Source organism: Xyrauchen texanus, chromosome 45 (assembly GCF_025860055.1).
Source record: "Xyrauchen texanus isolate HMW12.3.18 chromosome 45, RBS_HiC_50CHRs, whole genome shotgun sequence".
NCBI lineage: Eukaryota > Metazoa > Chordata > Actinopteri > Cypriniformes > Catostomidae > Xyrauchen > Xyrauchen texanus.
In genome coordinates, this window is record NC_068320.1 from 28,745,244 (window position 1) to 28,770,243 (window position 25,000).

Genomic DNA, 25,000 nt, shown 5'->3' on the forward strand with positions numbered 1-25,000 from the left:
TGTGTCTTGTAGTAGGAGTGTCATGTAGTGGATGTGTCTTGTAGTAGGCGTGTCTTGTAGTAGGCATGTGTCATGTAGTGGATGTGTCTTGTAGTAGGCATGTCATATAGTAGGCGTGTCTTTTAGTAGGCTGTCACGTAGTGGATGTGTGAGTGTCATGTAGTGGATGTGTCTTGTAGTAGGCATGTCATGTAGTAGATGTGTCTTGTAGTAGGCGTGTCATGTAGTGGATGTGTCGTGTCTTGTAGTAGGCATGTCATGTAGTGGATGTGTCTTGTAGTAGGTGTCTTGTAATAGAGTGTCATGTAGTGGATGTGTCTTGTAGTAGGCGTGTCATGTAGTGGATGTGTCTTGTAGTAGGCATGTCTTGTAATAGGAGTGTCATGTAGTGGATGTGTCTTGTAGTAGGCATGTCATATAGTAGGCGTGTCTTTTAGTAGGCGTGTCACATAGTGGATGTGTGAGTGTCATGTAGTGGATGTGTCTTGTAGTAGGCGTGTCATATAGTAGGCATGTCATGTAGTGGATGTGTCTTGTAGTAGGCGTGTCTTGTAATAGGAGTGTCATGTAGTGGATGTGTCTTGTAGTAGGCGTGTCATGTAGTGGATGTGTCTTGCAGTAGGCGTGTCATGTAGTGGATGTGTCTTGTAGTAGGCGTGTCATGTAGTGGATGTGTCTTGTAGTAGGTGTGTCATATAGTGGATATGTCTTGTAGTAGGTGTGTCATGCAGTGGATGTGTGAGTGTCATGTAGTGGATGTGTCTTGTAGTAGGCGTGTCATATAGTAGGCGTGTCATGTAGTGGATGTGTCTTGTAGTAGGCGTGTCTTGTAGTAGGCATGTCATATAGTGGATGTGTCTTGCAATAGGAGTGTCATGTAGTGGATGTGTCTTGTAGTAGGCTGTCTTGTAGTAGGTGTCTTGTAATAGGAGTGTCATGTAGTGGATGTGTCTTGTAGTAGGCATGTCATATAGTAGGCGTGTCTTTTAGTAGGCGTGTCACGTAGTGGATGTGTGAGTGTCATGTAGTGGATGTGTCTTGTAGTAGGCGTGTCATGTAGTGGATGTGTCTTGTAGTAGGCGTGTCATGTAGTGGATGTGTCTTGTAGTAGGCGTGTCATGTAGTGGATGTGTCTTGTAGTAGGCGTGTCATGTAGTGGATGTGTCTTGCAGTAGGCGTGTCATGTAGTGGATGTGTCTTGTAGTAGGCGTGTCATGTAGTGGATGTGTCTTGTAGTAGGTGTGTCATATAGTGGATATGTCTTGTAGTAGGTGTGTCATGCAGTGGATGTGTGAGTGTCATGTAGTGGATGTGTCTTGTAGTAGGCGTGTCATATAGTAGGCGTGTCATGTAGTGGATGTGTCTTGTAGTAGGCGTGTCTTGTAGTAGGCATGTCATATAGTGGATGTGTCTTGCAATAGGAGTGTCATGTAGTGGATGTGTCTTGTAGTAGGCGTGTCTTGTAGTAGGCGTGTCTTGTAATAGGAGTGTCATGTAGTGGATGTGTCTTGTAGTAGGCATGTCATATAGTAGGCGTGTCTTTTAGTAGGCGTGTCACGTAGTGGATGTGTGAGTGTCATGTAGTGGATGTGTCTTGTAGTAGGCGTGTCATATAGTAGGCGTGTCTTTTAGTAGGCGTGTCATGTAGTGGATGTGTCTTGTAGTAGGCGTGTCTTGTAGTAGGCATGTCATGTAGTGGATGTGTCTTGTAGTAGGCGTGTCTTGTAATAGGAGTGTCATGTAGTGGATGTGTCTTGTAGTAGGCGTGTCATGTAGTGGATGTGTCTTGTAGTAGGCATGTCTTGTAATAGGAGTGTCATGTAGTGGATGTGTCTTGTAGTAGGCATGTCATATAGTAGGCGTGTCTTTTAGTAGGCGTGTCACGTAGTGGATGTGTGAGTGTCATGTAGTGGATGTGTCTTGTAGTAGGCGTGTCATATAGTAGGCATGTCATGTAGTGGAGGTGTCTTGTAGTAGGCGTGTCTTGTAATAGGAGTGTCATGTAGTGGATGTGTCTTGTAGTAGGCGTGTCATGTAGTGGATGTGTCTTGTAGTAGGCGTGTCATGTAGTGGATGTGTCTTGCAGTAGGTGTGTCATGTAGTGGATGTGTCTTGTAGTAGGCGTGTCATGTAGTGGATGTGTCTTGTAGTAGGCGTGTCATGTAGTGGATGTGTCTTGTAGTAGGCGTGTCATGTAGTGGATGTGTCTTGTAGTAGGCGTGTCATGTAGTGGATGTGTCTTGTAGTAGGCGTGTCATGTAGTGGATGTGTCTTGTAATAGGAGTGTCATGTAGTGGATGTGTCTTGTAGTAGGCGTGTCATGTAGTGGATGTGTCTTGTAGTAGGCGTGTCATGTAGTGGATGTGTCTTGTAGTAGGCGTGTCATGTAGTGGATGTGTCTTGCAGTAGGCGTGTCATGTAGTGGATGTGTCTTGTAGTAGGCGTGTCATGTAGTGGATGTGTCTTGTAGTAGGCGTGTCATGTAGTGGATGTGTCTTGTAGTAGGCGTGTCCTGTAGTGGATGTGTCTTGTAGTAGGCGTGTCATGTAGTGGATGTGTCTTGTAGTAGGCGTGTCATGTAGTGGATGTGTCTTGCAGTAGGTGTGTCATGTAGTGGATGTGTCTTGTAGTAGGCGTGTTATGTAGTGGATGTGTCTTGTAGTAGGCGTGTCATGTAGTGGATGTGTCTTGTAGTAGGCGTGTCATGTAGTGGATGTGTCTTGTAGTAGGCGTGTCATGTAGTGGATGTGTCTTGCAGTAGGCGTTTCATGTAGTGGATGTGTCTTGCAGTAGGCGTGTCATGTAGTGGATGTGTCTTGTAGTAGGCGTGTCATGTAGTGGATGTGTCTTGTAGTAGGCGTGTCATGTAGTGGATGTGTCTTGTAGTAGGCGTGTCATGTAGTGGATGTGTCTTGTAGTAGGCGTGTCATGTAGTAGGCGTGTCGTATATTAGGCGTGTCATGTAGTGGATGTGTCTTGTAGTAGGCGTGTCATGTAGTGGATGTGTCTTGTAGTAGGCGTGTCATGTAGTGGATGTGTCTTGCAGTAGGCGTGTCATGTAGTAGCACATTTTAAATAAATGTCTTTCCTCAGTCTTAAAAATTAGCTGTTTAACAGTTCAGTGAATAATCTTAAATGAGACCTCGCACATTTTATTGGTGACACAATATCATCTTGTAATTGTATTTCTCTTCCCAATTCATATTTTGACATTGTGAATCCCAAAGGCAGAGAGAATTGTGAAATTTTGACATTGATTTCTAAGATATCTGTTATTGGATAAATGGAAATTCAGTCCAACTATTTTATCACAGATAAGATTTGAGATACAATAACATCATTTAGCGTTTGAATATAATCCTGAATTCATTTGAAGATAACGATGGATGATTCAAATGAAAAGGTCTTTGAGAGAAAATAATTCACATTTATTAATATTCATGACTCAGACTCTCAAAAGCACATTTTATTTCTTTTTTATTTAAGGTTAAATATATCAGTATCCTCTGCCAATTGGGAACCTTTAATTTAATCAAAAAAAGAAAAGTTTTCCCATTTGTCAAATGATGTCATCTGCTGGTGAAAAACAGGAAGTGCATCTCCAGACTCCAAACAGCTGTTTACAACATGTTATTAGATGAAAATATGATGTGCTTTGCGTTTATTGTCATTAAAGTAATTAAAGTAGAATGTATTTGAATGAACTGTATGATGTGTTATTTATTAAGACATCAAAAGAACAGAAGACAAACACACTGTATATGATTATAGATAATAAACGGCTCATTATGATTTCTGAAACACTTGACAGTGTGTGTGACAGCTGTACAACTATATAACAATATTAAATATAATATAAAAGCAGCAGAAATCGGCTCTATTCTTCATCCATTATTTCTGTGTTTTCTTTGGTTTCTTCTCAACAGGAGTACATGTGATGAATAATCACAATGATGCTAAATGTGGTCAACAGAATCAGTTTAATAAAGAGACCTTCCATACCTGATCGTTCCTGCTCTGTGTGTGCTGTAACAGCGTCCTGTTTGTCTGATATTCACTGCAGAGGTGTGAAGATGAAGATCATATTTATTATCCACACTCAGGACTGGGGTTATTAGAGTTCAGGAAAACTAAAATACAATAAAAATGATCTCAGATTCATTTGAGTTTTGACATAATATGGAGAATATGGGCAATGTGGGAACATTTTGGACAAACGACACAACCCAACACGTGGAGTGGTGGTGGTGTAGTGGGCTAAAGCACTGAACTGGTAATCAGAAGGTCACTGGTTTGATCCCCACAGTCACCACCATTGTGTCCTTGAGTAAGACACTTAACTCCAGGTTGCTCCGGGGGGATTGTCCCTGTAATAAGTGCACTGTAAGTCACTTTGGATAAAAGCATCTGCCAAATGCATAAATGTAAATGTAAATGTCTTCCACCTGAAGAATAATTAAGAAATAATCAATACTGTGCAGCAGAACCTTTGAGATCCTCTTCACCAAACCCCAGATGTGTTTCAGCAGCAGGGCCTACAGGTGATGTAGATTTGGTAAAAACAGTGTACTGCCTCTTTAAGGACAGGCCAACTCCGACTACATTACCTTGATTCTTATTATGGGACTCAGATATTGAGAGCTGTGGAAGCGAACGGTTTTCTTACCTGCTAACTGTTAACTTATAGCTATTTCTATTACGAATCTTTTATTTTATTAGCAATCAAAGTAATTGTATTATTCAGCTCACATTTTCTTTTGTAAATCGGAAACCAAGGAATAAAAACCGGAGATTTTCATCTTTTATTTCAACGTTTCTGAAGTGGATTTATTGAACTGTGTAGCTGAGCTTACAATGGACACTGCAAGTGGAACTAATTGCTTGGAATAATGTTAGATAGTTATTAGTGTAAGCCATTGCACTTCTCAATATTTCAAACCTTTACAATAAGATTAAATAGATTTACCTAAAATATCTGTCATTTCCCACCAGTGATCATGAAATTCTGCCACACATCCCGAAGAAAAATCATCAATTTAAAACATCAAAAATATAAAGGGACAGTTCACACAAAAATACAACTTCTGTCATCATTTATTCACCCTCATGTCATCCTACATGTGTGACTTACTTTCTTCTGCAGAACACAAATGAAGATTTATAGTAGAATATTTCAGCTCTGTAGGTCCATACAATGCAAGTGAATGGTGACCAGAACTTTGAAGCTCCAAAAATCACATAAAAGGCAGCATAAAAGTAATCCATAAGCCTCCAGTGGTTTAATCCATGTCTTCAGAAGTGATCCAGTTGGTTTTGTGTCAGAACAGACCAAAATGTAACCAATTTTTCTCTGTGCATCTGATAATTGCAGTCTACGGGAACAATCATGATTTCAAGCTCGATTACACTTCCTGCTGCAGTTTGCAGAGCGCTAGATGGTGCTGGGAAAAATAATCATATTACCAAGGAGACCTTTATAGTAAAAAATACTAAAACGAAACTAAATCTATCAGACCCTGTTCAGGACACACGATGACGTGTGTAACAACCCTTCTCTTGTGCAGATGGTGATGTCACAGTTTCTCTCTCCGTCTCTTCAAGAGTGTTTCATTAAACAACAATAACACTTTAAAATAAGGTTACATTTGTTAACATTAGTGAGTGCATCAGATATCATTAAATGATATTGAGTTAAATATTTTAAAGTTTAAATATTTGTAATTTTAGTGTATGTTAGTTCATAGTGCATTACTAATGTTCATATACACAACTTCTGATTTAGGAAATGTTGATTTAGTATATGTTGAAATGAACATAAACCAAGATTAATGTATTATTCATTATTACTAATTCAATGTTTACTAATGAAACATTATTGTAAAGTTTTACCAAAATAACCACAATATAAATAAATAAATATAAACCCAACTGGATTTCATTTGGGGAAAATGTAAGGATTGTGAATCACAGATTTCTATAATGTTGGTGATATTTGAAAATGCTGAATTATTGTTTAGACAAGTTATTTTTAAACAGTTAATAATGTGATTAATGTCAGTATAATAATTAAAATAGTACATTAGATTCAGATCAATGTGATTATGAAATATTCATAATACAGAGTAAATACGAACAGAAGATTTAAATATAACATGAAAACAAACTTTTTATTCATAATATTACAGTGATTTGATTGAGAATCTCACAGTTTTGTGTCTGTTGATATTTTACTTCATAAAAGTCCTTGAACTCCAGAAAATACAAACTATATGAACTCAAAATGCACATTTATCTCCTATAAAATAATAATATTTCGCACAAAGGTTCTTTCTCTAAAGCAGTTATAATTATTTCCACTAAAGGTTTCCTGCACACATGAACACACTGTCACAACAGTGTCCTCCTTATTATATTCATTATATATTATATTTATATATATTTATTAAAGCGTGGTTATGACGCATCGCGGCGCGCGTGATTCAAAACGGAAGTGACGTGACAGCAACAACATTCTCAATGGAGGAAAAAAACTGCGCTGAAAACACAAACACAGGTAATAAAAACACAAACACAAGTGTGTAGAACACCAGCAGTTGATTGAATAGATGCATTTGAGTTCAGGACTGTGACACGAGCAGGTGTGAAGTGGATCATGTGCACTATATAGTATACACACTGTGTAGAACACTTGAACAGATCGCACTGTATATTCTGAATGTGCACTTACAGTGTGACTGGCAGAAATCAACTGTGATTTATAACATTTCCTTCATGCTTGACTTCTTGCCTTTATCCCTTGACAAAACAATCGTATTTAAAGGTGCAGTCAGTTACTTTTACAGTCTCTGTGTAATCTTAGACTTACACTGACATAATAATAATGATGCAGCATCATTTACAATCAATAGTTTTCAGTTTTCATATGAAACTGTGTATAAATGTATTAATATTAGAGGTGTTTTTTGCCCAGGGACTATTTTGACTGTTTAGGATTTTATATTTTTTTCTTTAACAAAGTACTTTTGCTGCCAATGTGGAAATTTATAATAACTATTCCAAAAAACAAACAAACAAAAAGAGCACATTTCTTACATCAGTTCATAACCACACTGACTACTGACACGTGTGTTATTATTGTCCGGACCGTTGCAGTGACAAACAAATCAATAGTTGTTTGAAACACCTGATCTATATCATTACAAAAACGTTTTCTTTACAATAATACCAAACTCTCAACCCTCCTGTCGAGTCATGTCTTTAATTTTGGGTACGCCTCTGAAACAGGAAATCTTTAAAAACACCATCAGAGCTTAAAGGGTTAATGAGTGCACCTTTAAACATCAATAGTATGCAGTTCACAGTGTATAGTGCGCATTATTCAGTAAGTAAGCTAGTATTGTAAACGCTGCCCGTGTGTGTCTGTATTTGTGTTGTCTATAGGCGTCCAGCTGCCTCTGTCCTCCCTGCGGCTGCTCGTCCCGCCGCTGCACCTCATCTGCGCTTTCATGTGGCAGGTGCTGCAGCAGAAGAGTGTGATGCATTATGGGAAGTTGGAGGAGTTCGTCTCCATGGTGACAGAGAAGCTGCCGCAGTTGCTGGGTTACAGACAGAGAGTTCAGCTGATGCTGGGACTGAGAGCCAGGGTCAGTGTCACCTTCATCATCATCATCATCATCATCATGAGTGACATAGTGATGCTTTCATGTGCACTCATATGATGTCCATTTAAAGTCACACCTGGAGTTGTGAGTTTGAATTCAGGGTGTGGTGAGTGACTCCAGTCAGGTCTCCTTAGCAACTAAATTGGCCCGGTTGCTAGAGAGGGTAGAGTCACATGGGGTAACCTCCTCGTGGTCACTATAATGTGGTTCTTGCTCTCGGTGGGGCGTGTGGTGAGTTGTGCGAGGATGCAGTGGAGAATAGCATGAAGCCTCCACACGCACTACATCTCTGCGGCAACACCCTCAACAAGTCACGTGATAAGATGCGCGGATTGACGGTCTCAGATGCAACTGAGATTCGTTCTCCGCCACCCGGATTGAGGCGAGTCACTACACCACCACGAGGACCTACTAAGTAGTGGGAATTGGGCATTTCAAATTTGTGTGACAAAGGGAAAAACAACAACTCTTTCCAAAAAGAGAATTTAGAAATTTAAATCTTTGCACAGCACTTTTCCATTTTGAAATAAATAAATAAACGCCATAAGTGTGTTGAATTCCAAGTCTTCTGGAGTCTTCTGATAGCTTTGTGTGAAATTTAAATCATTATTATGATGTCACAATAAACTAGGTAATGGATGATTATTTCCTTTGATATTGTAATTGCAATTAATTTTGATGTATAGAGTTTACATTAAAATACACAGACATGTCAGTGATTGGTTGCAGTTCTGCAAAAGAAAAACAAATGTTATGAAAATAATGGGAGTAGATCTAATGAACTGCTTTGTGGCAGATTTATTTGTAATCTTAATTATTTATTCTATTAATTGTGTCATTATATTTGGAAAGAGCTGTGCGAACATTCTTCAAAAATTCTCCGTTGTGTTCCCCAGAAACACAACAGCATGCAAATTCAAATAATCACAGAAATATTATTATTGTTTTATATGTCCTGAGATCATCTCATGGAGTTCGACCGGTGTTGCATGTGTTTCATCTTTCCGTCATGTGTGCAATATAAGTTCACGTCTGTGTTTCAAACGACTCCTCAAACATGTAATATTGTTTGTTCAATGTTCAGATGGTTTTGGAGTTGTGTCGTGATTCAGCCGATGTCAGAAGCGTTCAAGCACATCTGAACCAAATCCAGATTCCAGCGCCGCCGGCCGGACTGCCAGCTGTGAGTTCATCTTCAGCGTCTTCTCACTTGTCCTTGATCACGTTTACTGTAGAATACGAACGAGCGCTGATCGGTCCGGCTGTTTTTCAGGGTCTTGATGCTGATTTGGGATCTTCAGTGTTTAATTTCAAAGCTTTGGTTCTGGCGCTCATCAAAGACCCGGTTGAGAAAGCTTATTTCTTTCAGGTCAGAGAGAAATCCTGTTCATTATGCTCCATAACTCGTCTCATCTGTTGAGCAGTTGATGTATTCTCTCTCTCACACAGGAAGTGTTTCCTGCAGAATATGGAGCTCAATACGACACGGCTCTTAAAGAGCTCATGTGGGAACTTCTGTCCAGCCTGGAGAAACTGCTTCCTGTGCCAGACATAGAAAAAGTAAAGAAGATAACAACGCTAAATAATTGGATTTGATGCAACTCATGCAACAACAATGTAGTATACTGTTGATCTATGTAATTGTATATGTTCTCTAATTGACTGTGATCATGATGTGGGTGGAGTAACATACACAGGTGTGCAATCATTAATAAAATGGCCGCTGCTCTCGTGCGTGTGGGCAGGCTAAACGCCAGATAATGTCTGAGTTGTAAGTCCTTTAATCCTTCGTCATGTATTACCAGTTACCTAGCTCTAGTTGAGATGGCAGCGCCAACATATACGAATTACTGCTTCATAATGAGCTCTTTAAACACATTCTGTCTTTAATAGTATACAGTATATACTGAATTCAGTAAGTATTAAAGTACAAGTTCAGCTCAATCGACAGCTTTGGTGGCATAATGTTGATACCACAAAAATGTATTTCACTCGTTCCTCCATTTCTTTAAAAAATGCAAAAATCAGGGTCTGTGTTATCTCAGCGAGTATTGACACTATCACACCTGGAGTCGTGAGTTTGAATTCAGGGCGTGGTGAGTGACTCCAGTCAGGTCTCCTTAGCAACCAAATTGGCCCGGTTGCTAGGGAGGGTAGAGTCACATGGGGTAACCTCCTCGTGGTCGCTATAATGTGGTTCTCGCTCTCGGTGTGGCGAGTTGTGCGTGGATGCCGTGGAGAATAGTGTGAAGCCTCCACACGCTTAACGTGCTTAACAAGTCATGTGATAAGATGCACGGATTGACGGTCTCAGACGCGGAGGCAACTGAGATCCCCTCGCCCCCCCAAAAAAACACAAATGTGTGTTCCAGTGAGACACTTCCAATGCAAGTCAATGGGGTTTAATCTGTAAACATTAAAATACAGTTTCACAAGTATAGACACAAGACATAAACAATATGTGTGTTAACATGATTTTACTGTCATATAATCACTTACTGACCAGTTGATAGTTGAATAAAGTTGATAAGACATGATGACGTTAATTGACAGTAAAATTACGATTTAAACAACTTTACAGCTCAAATAATACTCAAGTGTTAACAGCAGAATGAATGGAAGTGCTTTTATAAAATTATAAGCGTCACATTTCTGCCTTTTAAACCTCCAAAATTGCCCCCATTGTAAGTGTCTCACTGGAACACACATTTGTTTTTAAGAAAAGGATGGACGAGTCGAAATTAATAAATGTTTAGATAATTGATCCGTCCTTCATAATGGCGAACCTTGATCAGTTTCCAGGGGAGTGAGGAAACGAGGATGCAAAATGTATTGAGATGTAATTGTTGTTGTATCACTCTCAGCTCTCTCTCTGTTTCTCACTCAGACGGTGTCATTGCTCTCTCCTGCCCCCGCTGGTCTGGATGAATGTATGCAGATCGACCCCAACGACCTGGACGCTCTCCTGCAGCAGCATCAACTGTTTGGAGGTTCAGAAGGTCAGAGTTGGCAGAAAGGATCCAAAGTGGGTGAGTGAACCAACAGACTCAGAATATTGTTTTCTCTTGGGAATGCGTCACATTACAGAAGTAAATGAGGTTGCGTACAACATGATTTTATTAAGACGAACGGTCAGCGTTGTTGTATTTTTCTTTGTTTCTCAGGGTCTGTTCCTCGTTCATCTGGTGACTGGATTCTGTCGTCGTTGTCCATCCCTCCGTCAGCGCGTGTCGTCGTCACTGGTGAGCCCGTACAGCTCTATCATGTCCAGACATCCAGCGTCGCCATCTTGACTCCGGCCGCTCTTGGTCAGCTGAGCTCGGATGGCATCATCGTCACCGACTACATGGAGGTGGAGCTGAGCAGCCACGACATCTCTGATGAGCTGAGCAGCCACGACATCTCTGATGAGCTGATGGAGGCGAGCGCGACGCACGTGGATGGAGATGTGGAGGATAAGCCGAGCAGCGGCTGCGTGGACGTGCTGTTAGATGACGAACGTTCCTCTGCGAGCGAGAGCGTGGAGGAACCTGCGAGCGGTGCGGACACAAACACTTTAAATGACAAACTGACAAAATGTGACGTGACGTGTGAGACTGTGAGTGATGCCACGGCAACGACATCCCATAATGAGCCTGTCGTGGCTGGAATGAGCATCACAAACGCACAGAATGATGAGAGCACACAGGACACACTGACGGAAGAGAAAGAGCCTGCCGATGTCACTCCTGATGCAGGAAATGATGCAGCTGCTTTACAGGAAGTCAAAACACCACCTGTAACAGATGTCATCCAGACGCCCCCTCACCGGAGAGGGCGAGGGAGACCGAGGAAGAGCGTAGAAACGACTGATAAAAACATGGTAATAAAAACCCGCCGAAGAGGACGTCCCGCATCCGTAAAACAGGAGAACCGCACAGAGGAGAGGTGAGACCGCTGAACTTCAGTCAGGTCATATCTGTGCACAATATTTCAAATATTCAAACAACTATTGCCGTCTTTCACTGTTGCATTTAAAATATTCTTTCATACTGTTTTGTTTCAGGAGTTCTGATACACCGCATGGAGAGAATCAAGGTAATACTGTACCAACAGACCTTTTTAGTGTACATGTCAGGACTAGATCTGTCCCTAATCATTATTGCTTAATTCAATTTGTATAAATAATACAAGAACATCGTGTTCATTAACTTCTAGACACCTCCAATGAGCAGTCTGACAGATCTGGAACGCCTGGAGTGGTTTCTACTAGCCAGTATCCCACACGCAAATCACGCAAGACTGAACCATCGAGGGAAGAGTCCGTTGACAACCCCCGTGCTCGTTACCTGTGCAACACCTGTGGCCGTAAGTTCACCCGCAGCTCTGATGTGCGTCGACACCAGCTCACGCACACAGGAGAGCGTCCGTTCCACTGCAGCCACTGCGAGAAGACGTTCCAGCATGCATGGGATCTGACCAAACACTGCCGAAAGATGCACGATGAGGCAGCATTCACGTGCCAGCTGTGCGCAAGCAGCTTTGCTAACCTGCGCCTCCTGAGGGCCCACCACAAGAGAGACCACCACGGTGACCTGCCTCATTACTGCTCCATCTGCGGCGAGGCCAGCTTGACGGCCGCCGCGCTCATTCAGCACCGCAAGACACACAGCGTCACGCAGCAGCATCGCTGCGAACAGTGCGGCAAGGGTTTCGACACATTACTGCAGCGATCCATACATCGGCAGAGCCATCTCAAACGCCTCCACTTCAAATGTCCGCTGTGCGATAAAATGTACACCCGCCGCACGGACGTGAAGAGGCACCAGTTGAGTCACACGGGCGAGCGGCCGCATCAGTGCTCGCTCTGCGGGAAACGCTTCAGTCTGCGCACCGGTCTGCAGAAACACCTTGTGACGCACACGGGTGAGAGACCGTTCCAATGTACGTGCTGCCAGAAGTCCTTCACGCAGCTGTCCATTTTACACCGCCATGAGCGCATGCACACGGGCGAACGGCCGTACCTCTGTTCGCAGTGTGGGAAGCGATTTCTGTCACATGGCGAGCTCATTAAACACGATAAAACCCACCGGGAGGAGAGACCGTACTCGTGCACGCAGTGCCACAAGTCCTTCAAGTTCAAACGAGCACTGCAGGAGCACATCCTGTCTCACACCGGCGCACGGCCGTATCCGTGCAACTACTGCGGCAAAATGTTTGCCAAACCCTTTGCGTTAAACCGACATCACCTGATACACACCGGAGAGCGTCCATTCTCTTGCGCTCACTGCGGCCGGACTTTCCTCACCTCGAACGAGCTCGCCCTCCACGAGCGAGTGCACACGGGCGAGCGGCCCTACTGCTGCGTCACGTGTCCCAGGAAGTTCCGCAGTTCCTCTGAGTTGGCGCGACACCGCCGCAGTCACACGCAGGAGCGGCCGCACGGCTGCAGCTACTATCCGATAGCGTACGCCACTGCCACCAAACTCAAAAGTCACGTGAGAATCCACACAAGGGAGAGCAAAGCCAAACACTTGCCCAGCGCGAAACAAACCGCAGATGTGTTAGCGGCCAATGCGCACGAAGCCGCCGATGCCATTACCGTTATTTTAGAATAGTGTCAGTGGACTGTTTGACAGTGTCTTTAGTCTAAGACTAAACTAACCCGTGTCGGGCAAATTATCACTTGCTTGTTTCAGCTTTTTGTGTTGCTGTTACAGTTCTGTATTCATCACTCTTCATCATGGATAAAGTATTTTATAGAATAATGTGTTGATGTGTCATTAGTTTACATCTCCTGGTGTTGAGCGAGAGATCCTGGTGAAGTGTGTATCACGTCTGATTTATTTTCCTCATAGGCAAATTGATTATTAATGATAACTTCTAAACGTTTAAAGACGTGTTTAAAAAGTGTTCGCACCGTTGCTTCCTGGTCGATATACAGCGATCTGGCACGCCAAGGTCACGCAGAGCCACCCAGAGCTTGTCATGTTCAACGCAATCGAAATCTTTACTGTAGTCGATGAAACGCATGTTCAGATCTTTCTGGTATTCGCAGGTGTTTTCAATAATCCATCTGATGTTGGCGACGTGATCTCTAGTACCTCTCCCCTTCCTGAAGCCAGCTTGGACGTCCGGCAGCTCCCAATCGATGACCTGCTGGCATGAGAAATCAGCACTATTGTGCAGTAATTGGAGCATTCTCGGGCATCCCCTTTTTTTGGTAATTGGCTAAACACAGATGTTGTCCAGTCCTTTGGCCATTTACAAGTGGACCATGTCTCTTGGCACAAGGCTTTGATGGCACTGCCTGGCACTGGTTTCAGAAGTTCTGCAGGTATCCTATCGATTCCTGGGGCTTTCTTGTTTGTCTCATAGCCCATGCTATTTCTTCCAAAATGTTGTGTTCCCTGTCCATTTGGCCATTATCATTGTCTTCATGGTGTTCAGTGTGACTGGCATATAGCTCGTCTGTATACTCTCTCCACCGGTTAGGGTTAAGGGGGTTAAGGTTAGGCTTCTGCTGGTTGCTCAATTCAATTTTATCATGAACCCTGACTGTTCCTCTCCGGAGAGAGAAACTGGATCACATCAGCTTCACTTCAGCAAACATGGCTAATTTTTAATTGGATCACTTGATTCGCGATACTTATTTATGGGCTTGTAGTTCATTCCATCAATAAAGATGTTAGGCTCTGTTATCGTGAGTGCGCAAAGCGCAGCATTACGACCGCGCGTTACGTCTTATCCAATTATCGTGAGAGCGTGGGTGTATTGTATATTAAGGAAGTGCCGCAAAGCGCAGTTTGCTTTTCCTGAGAAAGATGTCATTGACACAAGATGTTTCAAAAACATGTCTGTGTTCAGCGCAAAATGTAAGTTCCTGCATTTGCAGTTTGGAGATGGTATCAGGTGGCGATAAAGATCATGTCCTAACTCTGTAAATATAGAACATGAATTATGTCCATGACGATCACTGTTGTAGCGTTTAAAGAAAGGAATATTTATGAGATTTGAGTTAAACTATTATGCGTATGTAACAATTCTATTTATGATCTAATATGTTTTGATATTTTTCCACCTGTTGTCGTTGAGCGATTTTTAAGGAGTGGAGGACGTTATTGAGTAAAATATTTGGATTTGGTATGATTTTTTTTTTTTACCACTTGGTTATTTTGATTATATTTTTATTTAGTATGATGTGTGATTTGAATTTAGAAATATTTTTGGTAAAAAAAAATTGTGTTTTAATAAACGTATAAAAAATATTTAATTGCATTCCGATACAAACACTGTTAATATATTAACCATCATTTGTGTGTCAGTAGTTTGTGTGTTGAAAATGATTAATAATACTCACATTAATGCACAAAATAATGTGACTCCATATTTGTATTCTTCTAATTCATTGCACACAGTCCGTTCACACCAGCAACTTCATATGAATGTTTATATCGCTGGTGCTTGAGGGAATGGACTATATAATAGGATGCAAACACTGCAATAACCGGAGAAGAACCTCTGAATTAAACTTGACCCGACCCATTAGCACTTTGCACGTGTTTGCACCAAATCACAGGGTTGGCGGTTCGATTCCTGGCCCACATGACTCCACATGCCGAAGTCTCCAAATTGATCCCAATGGCAGGCTAGCACCATGCATGGCAGCTCTGCCGCCATTGGGGTGTGAATTGGACACAGTGTAAAGCACTTTAGTAACCTCTAAGGTTAAATAAAGGTGCTATATAAGTGCAGACCATTTACCATGATGTCACTATGGAAAACATTAATTGGAAAATACTTCCGGACCCAAGACGGCTAAAATAGTGGGCGGGCACTGTTTGTTATGTTGGTGAGAACACTGAGAAACATTCGAACCTTCTGCCATCAACACGAGTTACTAAATGTGAAGTATTACTGACACAGGAAGTGTGTGTAGTGCACATATGTGTGTGTAGGTGATGTTTAACACAGTATTCTAGTAAAGTACACTCGCATTAGATATAGTGCGGTTCTTAAGGTGGCGGGTTGTTTCGGAAACAGATGGCAGCAGAAAGTGTGAATAGGAAGGAAGGAAATCAAATATAATTAGAAGAACATTATTTCTCAGGTCTGTTTTCTCCTGATAGAGAATTGGAGGAAGAGCTTGAGCGTCACAAGAAATCCAACGCATTTATTTATAAAATCCATTCTTAGTGGAAAAGTGTTTTACTGGCTATTTATTGATTTCGACCTCTTCACTGATTTGTTGACGTCTGACGTGTCCAGTATACAAGGTAACTATCTCTCTTTGTCTAAATGAGTTTTATGGATTTAATGTCTGTTAGCTTTGAGGTCATGTAGTGTACATGTGTAGTGTAGTGTACGCATGTAGTGTACTCATGGAGTGTTCACATGTAGTGTAGTGTACGCGTGTAGTGTACGCATGTAGTGTACTCATGGAGTGTACTCATGGAGTGTACGCATGTAGTGTACGCATGGAGTGTACTCATTTAGTGTACGCATGTAGTGTACTCATTTAGTGTACACATGTAGTGTACGCATGGAGTGTACTCATGGAGTGTACTCATGGAGTGTACACATGTAGTGTACTCATGTAGTGTACTCATGGAGTGTACTCATGGAGTGTACTCATGTAGTGTACGCATGGAGTGTACTCATGTAGTGTACGCATGGAGTGTACTCATGGAGTGTACTCATGGAGTGTACACATGTAGTGTACTCATGTAGTGTACGCATGGAGTGTACTCATGGAGTGTACTCATGGAGTGTACGCATGGAGTGTACTCATGGAGTGTACTCATGGAGTGTACACATGTAGTGTACTCATGGAGTGTACGCATGTAGTGTACGCATGTAGTGTACGCATGTAGTGTACGCATGTAGTGTACTCATGTAGTGTACTCATGTAGTGTACGCATGGAGTGTACGCATTTAGTGTACTCATTTAGTGTACACATGTAGTGTACACATGTAGTGTACTCATGGAGTGTACGCATGGAGTGTACGCATGTAGTGTACGCATGTAGTGTACTCATTTAGTGTACACATGGAGTGTACGCATGGAGTGTACGCATGGAGTGTACGCATGGAGTGTACGCATGGAGTGTACGCATGTAGTGTACTCATGTAGTGTACGCATGGAGTGTACTCATTTAGTGTACGCATGTAGTGTACTCATTTAGTGTACACATGTAGTGTACGCATGGAGTGTACGCATGGAGTGTACGCATGGAGTGTACTCATGGAGTGTACTCATGGAGTGTACACATGTAGTGTACTCATGGAGTGTACGCATGTAGTGTACGCATGTAGTGTACGCATGTAGTGTACACATGTAGTGTACTCATGTAGTGTACTCATGTAGTGTACTCATGTAGTGTACGCATGGAGTGTACGCATTTAGTGTACTCATTTAGTGTACACATGTAGTGTACGCATGGAGTGTACGCATGGAGTGTACTCATGGAGTGTACGCATGGAGTGTACTCATTTAGTGTACGCATGGAGTGTACGCATGTAGTGTACGCATGTAGTGTACGCATGGAGTGTACGCATGGAGTGTACGCATGGAGTGTACGCATGTAGTGTACGCATGTAGTGTACTCATGGAGTGTACGCATGGAGTGTACGCATGTAGTGTACGCATGGAGTGTACGCATGGAGTGTACGCATGGAGTGTACGCATGGAGTGTACGCATGGAGTGTACGCATGGAGTGTACGCATGGAGTGTACTCATGGAGTGTACTCATGGAGTGTACGCATGGAGTGTACTCATGGAGTGTACGCATGGAGTGTACGCATGGAGTGTACGCATGTAGTGTACGCATGGAGTGTACGCATGGAGTGTACGCATGGAGTGTACGCATGTAGTGTACTCATGGAGTGTACTCATGGAGTGTACGCATGTAGTGTACGCATGGAGTGTACGCATGGAGTGTACGCATGGAGTGTACGCATGTAGTGTACTCATGGAGTGTACTCATGGAGTGTACGCATGGAGTGTACGCATGGAGTGTACGCATGTAGTGTACGCATGTAGTGTACGCATGGAGTGTACGCATGGAGTGTACGCATGGAGTGTACTCATGGAGTGTACTCATGGAGTGTACTCATGGAGTGTACTCATGGAGTGTACGCATGGAGTGTACGCATGTAGTGTACTCATGGAGTGTACTCATGGAGTGTACGCATGGAGTGTACGCATGTAGTGTACGCATGTAGTGTACGCATGGAGTGTACGCATGGAGTGTACGCATGGAGTGTACGCATGTAGTGTACTCATGGAGTGTACTCATGGAGTGTACGCATGGAGTGTACGCATGTAGTGTACGCATGTAGTGTACGCATGTAGTGTACGCATTTAGTGTACTCATTTAGTGTACACATGTAGTGTACTCATGGAGTGTACGCATGGAGTGTACGCATGTAGTGTACTCATTTAGTGTACTCATGGAGTGTACGCATGTAGTGTACTCATTTAGTGTACACATGTAGCGTACACATGTAGCGTACTCATGGAGTGTACGCATGGAGTGTACGCATGGAGTGTACGCATGTAGTGTACTCATGTAGTGTACTCATGGAGTGTACGCATGGAGTGTACGCATGGAGTGTACGCATTTAGTGTACACATAGTTGAGCAAATACACATTTTGTCCAATCAAGTGCTCTCGAGAATGAGACCGTCCCTATATTAAATACCCTCTCTGATGAGAAATAACAAGTATATTATGGTTCATGTGACTTTAAATGAGGTCTTTAATTAAGATTACTAATTGGTTGTTCTGTCATTTAAGATGCACTGCAGAAGTTTTCATGATGTAGATAATCATATCAACATGTTTGTTATTACTTGATGAGGTTTTGTGTTGTGTACTGTTAGTATTTGTTGTGTAACTCTGAGGTTCTCATCTCTCTTCGTGACCAATTAGTTCTGTATCTGATGGCCTTTCATCTGAAGAGGGACACAAACACACCAGAGACTCACAGAAACACGACCCGGTCATCATGAGAACCTCTTTTGTCTTCTCTATGCAGAACACGCACACACACGCACGCACACACACACACACACGTGATGAAGAGCATTGGGCTCATTGTTGTTAAGGTGTGAGCAAGAGACTCATTAAATGTCTGTCTGTGAGTTTATACCGTTCTTATCTCCGTTTCAAAACCTGCTGCATGACTTACACAACCATTATATGTGTGTGTGTTTGCTTTTGTGTGTGTGTGTCTGTTTGTGAGTGTGCGTGCATGTGTGCGTTTGTATGCGTGTGTGCGTGCATGCGTACGTGCATTTGTATGCGTGTGCGTGCGTGCATTTGTGTGTGTGTTGCGGGGTCTCTCGTAGGCGTATGGACTGTTTGAGTTTAGAGGGATGGATGACACTTGTCGTGTGCTGGTTTAATGCACATGTTTTTTTCTTTTCTGTTTGTTTGGGGTTTGAATTTTGCAGTAATGTTGGAATGTGGTCTTTATCATTTTATTTTTGACACACAATACATTTTTTCTCATATGTCAAAATGTCAAATGTTAATATGGTAAAATGTTAATATCTCTCTCACGTGGAATGTGAATGTGTTGGGGCACCCCGTAAAACGATGGAAGGTTATTTCTTTTCTTAAACGTAAGAAATATGACATGGGGTGGACATGTTTCCTTTAGTGCTGACTCGAGTAAGAGCAGGGGAGTCATTACATTGATAAATAAACATCTACAGTTCAAATGTCTCAAACAGGATAGGGAATAGCACACACCCCCCTAAACTTCCAGAGAGGTGATTACTGCTTTTGGGAAAGGTCATGAGTAGGAATGTCCCGATACCACTTTTTACACTTCCGATTCCGATATCGGAAATCTCAGTATTGGCCGATCCGATACCAGTGTTGTGTTTTGCATAACCGGTTTAAAATATCTTTTACATTATTGTGTGTTAATAATTGGGTGAACTCTTTAATATGTAAAGAAACACAAACTACACATTATTTCAATATAAATCTAAATCTTATTAAGAAACACTGTATTATTAACTAATATACTGGATAATGTATTAGCAAAATTAACAATAATTCCAGTATAATTATCTGGAATTCAAAGGGTTCAGATCTCTTGATTTGTTCATTTAGTTGTAGATATCAGATCACTTTTCATTCAGTCACTTTTTAGAACCCATTCAACTTAAATATTATTATCATTTGTAAACAAATGATAATAATATATTATAATAGTAATATACAGTGAGGAAAATAAGTATTTGAACACCCTGATATTTTGCAAGTTCTCCCACTTAGAAATCATGGAGGGGTCTGAAATTGTCATCGTAGGTGCATGTCCACTGTGAGAGACATAATCTAAAAACAAAAATCCAGAAATCACAATGTATGATTTTTTAACTATTTATTTGTATGATACAGCTGCAAATAAGTATTTGAACACCTGAGAAAATCAATGTTAATATTTGGTACAGTAGCCTTTGTTTGCAATTACAGATCAGCTTTCCTGTAGTTTTTCACCAGGTTTGCACACACTGCAGGAGGGATTTTGGCCCACTCCTCCACACAGATCTTCTCTAGATCAGTCAGGTTTCTGGGCTGTCGCTGAGAAACACAGAGTTTGAGCTCCCTCCAAAGATTCTCTATTGGGTTTAGGTCTGGAGACTGGCTAGGCCACGCCAGAACCTTGATATGCTTCTTACAGAGCCACTCCTTGGTTATCCTGGCTGTGTGCTTCGGTCATTGTCATGTTGGAAGACCCAGCCTCGACCCATCTTCAATGCTCTAACTGAGGGAAGGAGGTTGTTCCCCAAAATCTCGCAATACATGGCCCCGGTCATCCTCTCCTTAATACAGTGCAGTCAGCCCTGTCCCATGTGCAGAAAAACACCCCCAAAGCATGATGCTACCACCCCCATGCTTCACAGTAGGGATGGTGTTCTTGGGATGGTACTCATCATTCTTCCTCCAAACACGGTTAGTGGAATTATGACCAAAAAGTTCTATTTTGGTCTCATCTGACCACATGACTTTCTCCCATGACTCCTCTGGATCATCCAAATGGTCATTGGCAAACTTAAGACGGGCCTTGACATGTGCTGGTTTAAGCAGGGGAACCTTCCGTGCCATGCATGATTTCAAACCATGACGTCTTAGTGTATTACCAACAGTAACCTTGGAAACGGTGGTCACAGCTCTTTTCAGGTCATTGACCAGCTCCTCCCCTGTAGTTCTGGGCTGATTTCTCACCTTTCTTAGGATCATTGAGACCCCACGAGGTGAGATCTTGCATGGAGCCCCAGTCCGAGGGAGATTGACAGTCATGTTTAGCTTCTTCCATTTTCTAATGATTGCTCCAACAGTGGACCTTTTTTCACCAAGCTGCTTGGCAATTTCCCGTAGCCCTTTCCAGCCTTGTGGAGGTGTACAATTTTGTCTCTAGTGTCTTTGGACAGCTCTTTGGTCTTGGCCATGTTAGTAGTTGGATTCTTACTGATTGTATGGGGTGGACAGGTGTCTTTATGCAGCTAACGACCTCAAACAGGTGCATCTAATTTAGGATAATAAATGGAGTGGAGGTGGACATTTTAAAGGCAGACTAACAGGTCTTTGAGGGTCAGAATTCTAGCTGATAGACAGGTGTTCAAATACTTATTTGCAGCTGTATCATACAAATAAATAGTTAAAAAATCATACATTGTGATTTCTGGATTTTTTTTTTAGATTATGTCTCTCACAGTGGACATGCACCTACGATGACAATTTCAGACCCCTCCATGATTTCTAAGTGGGAGAACTTGCAAAATAGCAGGGTGTTCAAATACTTTTTTTCCTCACTGTATCTCAATCGTGCAGGTTTCGTCACTCCCTCAGTTCTGATTACACCTGCATATCATTACACACACACACACACACTTTTTGCCTGTTCTCATAGCATCTCTGAGACTCCAGAACTTTTTACTATGTCAAACATACCCGTGTCTTCATTATTGCCTGCAAGTATCATCACATTGAGTTATCTCGTTTGATTTGCTGCATGAATCAGTAAAAATGGTTAATAACAAAAAACTGTGAAGAAAGTTCCTCCCTCAAACCACAGAGAGAAATCCAACATGAGGGAGGAGTCGAGACATGCTGCACAATGTGAATCTCTCTGAGTAATGATGATGAGGACTCTTCATCACAGGCTCAAGTTAATGAGTTCTCCCAGTCTGAGTGATTTGGGTCGATCAGCTGTGCCGCCAGACGACAGAAACAAACAATACGGAGCTGGAACTAACGCTACCTGGAACAGGTACACGCACACACACACACTCACTGTCTCACACACACATACACTCACTGTCTCATACACATACTGACACACACACATACACACTGTCTCACACACACACACTCACTGTCTCATACACACACTGACACACACACATACACACTGTCTCACACACACACACTCACTGTCTCATACACATACTGACACACACACATACACACTGTCTCACACACACACACTCACTGTCTCATACACACACTGACACACATACACTGTCTCACACACACACACACACACACTTGTGCACTGTAGGATGTTGTTGTGGTTTTTATTCAAAATAAACTTCATGTAAATGTTCTCCGTGTGTTTAAACGTGAATGTACAGATTAATGTCAGTGTTTTGTTGTTATGTTTGTGAGAGGCACATCCAGTGAGTCTGAGTGCACTAGTGAAATACTTCTATTGTGTTTTTATTTTAATGCAATAGTTTATATATGATCCGCAAAAGCATCTGAGTGAGTGAACATGTTGTAATATTGTTGCTTTAATAACAGAATGAACACCTGATTATCTCCAGCATCTGATCAATGACTGCTGACGTTTCATTAGTTATAAATCATGCATATCTGAAATATTTCTGACTCATTTTACATCAGAACTTTATTTGTTTCATCTTTATTTCCATATTTAAATAAAAATAAATAAAGGTGGTCTCTGTCATGAATGTGCTCACTGTTTTATAATTTGAGCAGAAATTCCTACAAATCCTACAGTTTCCTCTGTTTGTTGTGTGAAATGTGTGTTGTGTAGCTGCCCACATGATACACACGCACACACACACATCAGTGTGTGTTTGTGAAAAGAGAATTCACACATACACAAATACACACACACACACACACACCTCATTAGCATCAATGATATCAAACACTCATTGTTCTTCAGACACTAGTGTGTGTGTGTGTGTGTGTTAGGGTGGAAACAGAGAATTCTCTTTTCACAATCACACACAAAAAACAACACACACACAGTAGTGTCTGTAGAACAATGAGTTTTTGATATCACATGCTGATGAGGTGTGTGTGTGTGTGTGTGTGTGTGTGCAGTATCCACAATGCCGTGATCAGTGTGTTCCAGCGGAGTGATCTGGGCGAGTATGAGCTGTACACACTGAATGAAGGGGTCAGGTGAGTGACCTTTCACCAGCAGAGTTCAGTTCTCACTGAGACTCAGGAAATGAACCGTCGATTCCATCAATCTCAAAACTGTAGCCCTGTTTACACCCGGTGTTAAGATGTGCTTTGGGGCGATCCACTTGAAACAGGATGACACTAAAGGCGGGTGTAAACCAGGTCCAAAATGTTTTAAGCTTTGTCCACTTCAAGCGGTCTAAGATGGTCTAAAACACATGTGACCACATTGTGCCCATAGTGTAAACCATCATCTGTTTAAGCCCTGCCCACTCACCTGTCAATCAACCGCTGCATTAAAACAAGAGTTTAAACTTCAAAGGAAATAACGTCTGATCAGAACATTTGAAAAGCACAAACATGTACAAGTACTTTAAATAACTTCTCAGGAATGATGAGAAACAGTGTGCCATTTCTTTTTCTTCTTTTGCTTTTTTATGATTTATTATCATGCAAAAACACATTGACAGTGATTGATGTGTCGTCATCAGCAGAGACCCTCCCCTCCAAATCTGAACACAAGTGGTCACAGACATTACGAGCAGGTGTAAACAGGGTCTATCATATTTCTATTGGCTTTACAAGCTTATGAGAACATTTAAATATGCAGTCAAACACATCAAAACCTCTCATGACACACTTCATCTGGAACTGAATATTACACAAACATTGTTTTATAAAAACATAAATGCAGCATCAGTTCTGTGATCAGACAAATAAACAGATTCATGCCTGTGTCACATGAATAAAAAGCCTTTCAATCGTTTCTGTCGTTTGATTCTGAACGAGTTGTTTGTGTCTCTAGACAGCTGCTGAAAACAGAGTTGGGCTCCTTCTTCACAGAGTATCTGCAGGTGAATAACTGGCACTGATTGTTTTAAATCACAGAATTAATAAAGTATAAATGTACTAAAGTTTGTGTCATCACAGAATCAACTGTTGACGAAGGGAATGGTGATTCTACGAGATAAGATTTGCTTTCATGAAGGTAAAATGTCTTCTTTAAATTCAGTGTTCAGAATACTTTTCTGATGACTCACACACACACACACACACTCAAACACACATACACACTAACACACTCACACTTACAGGGGTTTCCCCTCCTGAGGGTCGGAGATTGGATCACCGTTCTTTCCCCTAATGATGGTAATAGGTGTGGCGCTGCAGGTTACTTTTTTATGTGATTAAAGAGCGATTTGTGATCACGGGCCGCTGAGGCAGACTCCATCTCCTCAGCTACCCGCGACCACCACCTATCCTTGCAGCACCTCACGGCTCTCCGATCCTCCGAGTTAAGGCTGCGGTAAGCTTCCTCATTCTCTGATGTGGGATGCTGTAGCCGATGAGAGTGGGCCTGTCTCCTCCTCTGTCACTCAGGGTCTCTGAGGTGGTCTGGACCGTGGACCCAAAGCAGCCATTGCAGCTGTATGAGCCCATAAACATTGTCCATTTCCCTCTACGTCTGTAGAATTGGGAAACGATGCCAAACCAGTCGCAGGTGATGATGAAATTGTCGCTTGCAACTTTCATGAGCTAGCTGAGACCGTGCCACTGAGGGTTTGAATGGGGACCTGGGTGTACACCCACCACCGGAGTGGAAGAATGGCAGGCGCATCTTACAGGTGACAAGTCGATGGTCAGTGATCAGATCTGCTCCACGGCAGGTCCTGGTGTCAAGGACATGTGCCCGCAGCCGCTGTTTCGTCACTATGTAGTCCAGCAGATGTTCTTGCTTGGACCCGACATGCATCCATGATGTGGTGTCGATTTGCCGATGCCGGAACAGCGTGTTGGTAATCACAAGCCCATGGGCTGCACAGATATCTAGCAGCCTCCTGCCGTTGTTATTGGTCTGATCTGGCCTATGTCTTCCAATCACTCCTGACCAGGTGCCAGCA

At 42.2% G+C, this 25,000-nt stretch overlaps 2 protein-coding genes across 5 annotated transcripts in view; both read left to right on the plus strand.

Moving 5' to 3' along the window:
• The first annotated feature begins 6,488 nt into the window (after window positions 1-6,488).
• Window positions 6,489-14,943, plus strand: LOC127637534 (zinc finger protein 135-like). Of its 2 annotated transcripts, XM_052118631.1 has the most exons (9): window positions 6,489-6,553; window positions 7,441-7,643; window positions 8,746-8,844; window positions 8,935-9,030; window positions 9,111-9,221; window positions 10,549-10,690; window positions 10,826-11,588; window positions 11,707-11,738; window positions 11,859-14,943. In XM_052118631.1, exons 1-9 carry the CDS (start codon window positions 6,517-6,519, stop codon window positions 13,256-13,258), a joined length of 2,883 nt encoding a protein of 960 aa, XP_051974591.1. In that variant the 5' UTR covers window positions 6,489-6,516; the 3' UTR covers window positions 13,259-14,943. The 2 variants fall into 2 exon arrangements, with proteins under 2 accessions (XP_051974591.1, XP_051974592.1); XM_052118632.1 differs by lacking the exons at window positions 8,746-8,844; window positions 8,935-9,030; window positions 9,111-9,221.
• Window positions 14,944-21,204: 6,261 nt separating this feature from the next.
• The window catches only part of LOC127637157 (proline-rich protein 5-like), a 13,043-nt gene continuing 9,247 nt past the window's right edge, over window positions 21,205-25,000 (plus strand). Inside the window, exons 1-4 of one of the 3 annotated variants that reach the window (XM_052118075.1) lie at window positions 21,207-21,930; window positions 23,016-23,096; window positions 23,905-23,953; window positions 24,030-24,087. In XM_052118075.1, coding sequence (XP_051974035.1) covers window positions 21,797-21,930; window positions 23,016-23,096; window positions 23,905-23,953; window positions 24,030-24,087 — 322 coding nt within the window. In that variant the 5' untranslated portion in view covers window positions 21,207-21,796. Of the gene's footprint in view, window positions 21,931-23,015; window positions 23,097-23,904; window positions 23,954-24,029; window positions 24,088-25,000 lie in introns of those variants that run through there. The other 2 variants (XM_052118076.1, XM_052118077.1) reach the window with 2 other exon arrangements.